The sequence below is a fragment of the Sciurus vulgaris genome, assembly GCF_902686455.1.
Source record: "Sciurus vulgaris genome assembly, chromosome: 3".
NCBI lineage: Eukaryota > Metazoa > Chordata > Mammalia > Rodentia > Sciuridae > Sciurus > Sciurus vulgaris.
Genome location: NC_136463.1, coordinates 18,791,884 through 18,792,910, shown reverse-complemented (window position 1 = coordinate 18,792,910; position 1,027 = coordinate 18,791,884). Strand labels below are relative to the sequence as shown.

The 1,027-nt window shown below is 45.6% G+C and overlaps 1 protein-coding gene across 1 annotated transcript in view; it reads left to right on the top strand.

Annotated features, from left to right (window-relative positions):
• The first annotated feature begins 185 nt into the window (after positions 1–185).
• NMT1 (N-myristoyltransferase 1) overlaps positions 186–1,027 on the top strand; it is a 34,199-nt gene continuing 33,357 nt past the window's right edge. The window contains exon 1 of the mRNA XM_079130276.1: positions 186–353. Coding sequence (XP_078986402.1) covers positions 223–353 — 131 coding nt within the window. The 5' untranslated portion in view covers positions 186–222. The remainder of the gene's footprint in view (positions 354–1,027) is intronic.

Here is a 1,027-nt window from a genome sequence, read left to right as displayed (position 1 = left end):
TTTCCGGGATTGCTTCCCACACCTCAGGCACCAGGACCGCCTCCCTTCGTGACTTCTGGATATTGTAGTTCACCTTGCTCCGGTTTCTCGGGAAAGAGCCCCTCCCAAAGGCAGATTCCTTCCTCATAAAAACTACAAAACCCAGAATACAGCGCAAGTACCCCTCGTCCAATAGGAGCCGCCCATGTAGCGGGGCTCAGAGCCCGGCTCTCGCAACCCAAGATGGCGGACGAGAGTGAGACAGCAGTGAAGCCGCCGGCACCTCAGCTGCCTCAGATGATGGAAGGGAACGGAAACGGCCATGAGCACTGCAGCGATTGCGAGAATGAGGAGGACAACAGCTACAACCGGGGGTAATGAGATCCTCGGAGTTCAATTCTCATCCAGTCTTCCTCAACCTGGGTCTTTGGGGTGCGGGGAAGTCACCGGGAGCTTAATCTAACCCCACCCCCATATTCTTATTGGCTAAGACATTAGGGTCTCGCCTGGTGATTGGTTGCTGCCTTTGTCATTTACCAGGGGTGGGTACTCAGTATATTAAAGCCAGAGACCTTCAATACTTTTATTATATAAAAGTTCTGTGTAATGTTCCACTCGTGTGCTTCAGGCGCGCCCTTGGAAAAGAGCATGTTGAACGATAGTTTTCGGTGGCACAACACGGGGCAATGTAGTAACTACAGTCAGAGGGAACGTTAATTATAGAGGTGTTTATGAACAACGTGACTAGCAATGAAGGAATAATAAAACATTTCGTTGCAATTCACCTTCAGTGATAAAATTCATCAGGGTATACAAACCATATATATATAATTATGTTGTGAAATATCATTAGCAGAGAATTCCAAACTCACCCTGTAAACCCTACGTAATTAACCGTATGGTGTTTTGATTTATACGGTGTCTGTTGCTCCAAATATTCCATAAGTTTCCTGAACGATATATAATTTTCCAGCATCTTTGCTGTGTTAACTTTGCGAAGTAGCCTAAAACTTCAAAAAATTGGTCAGTATTTGATATATTTGATATC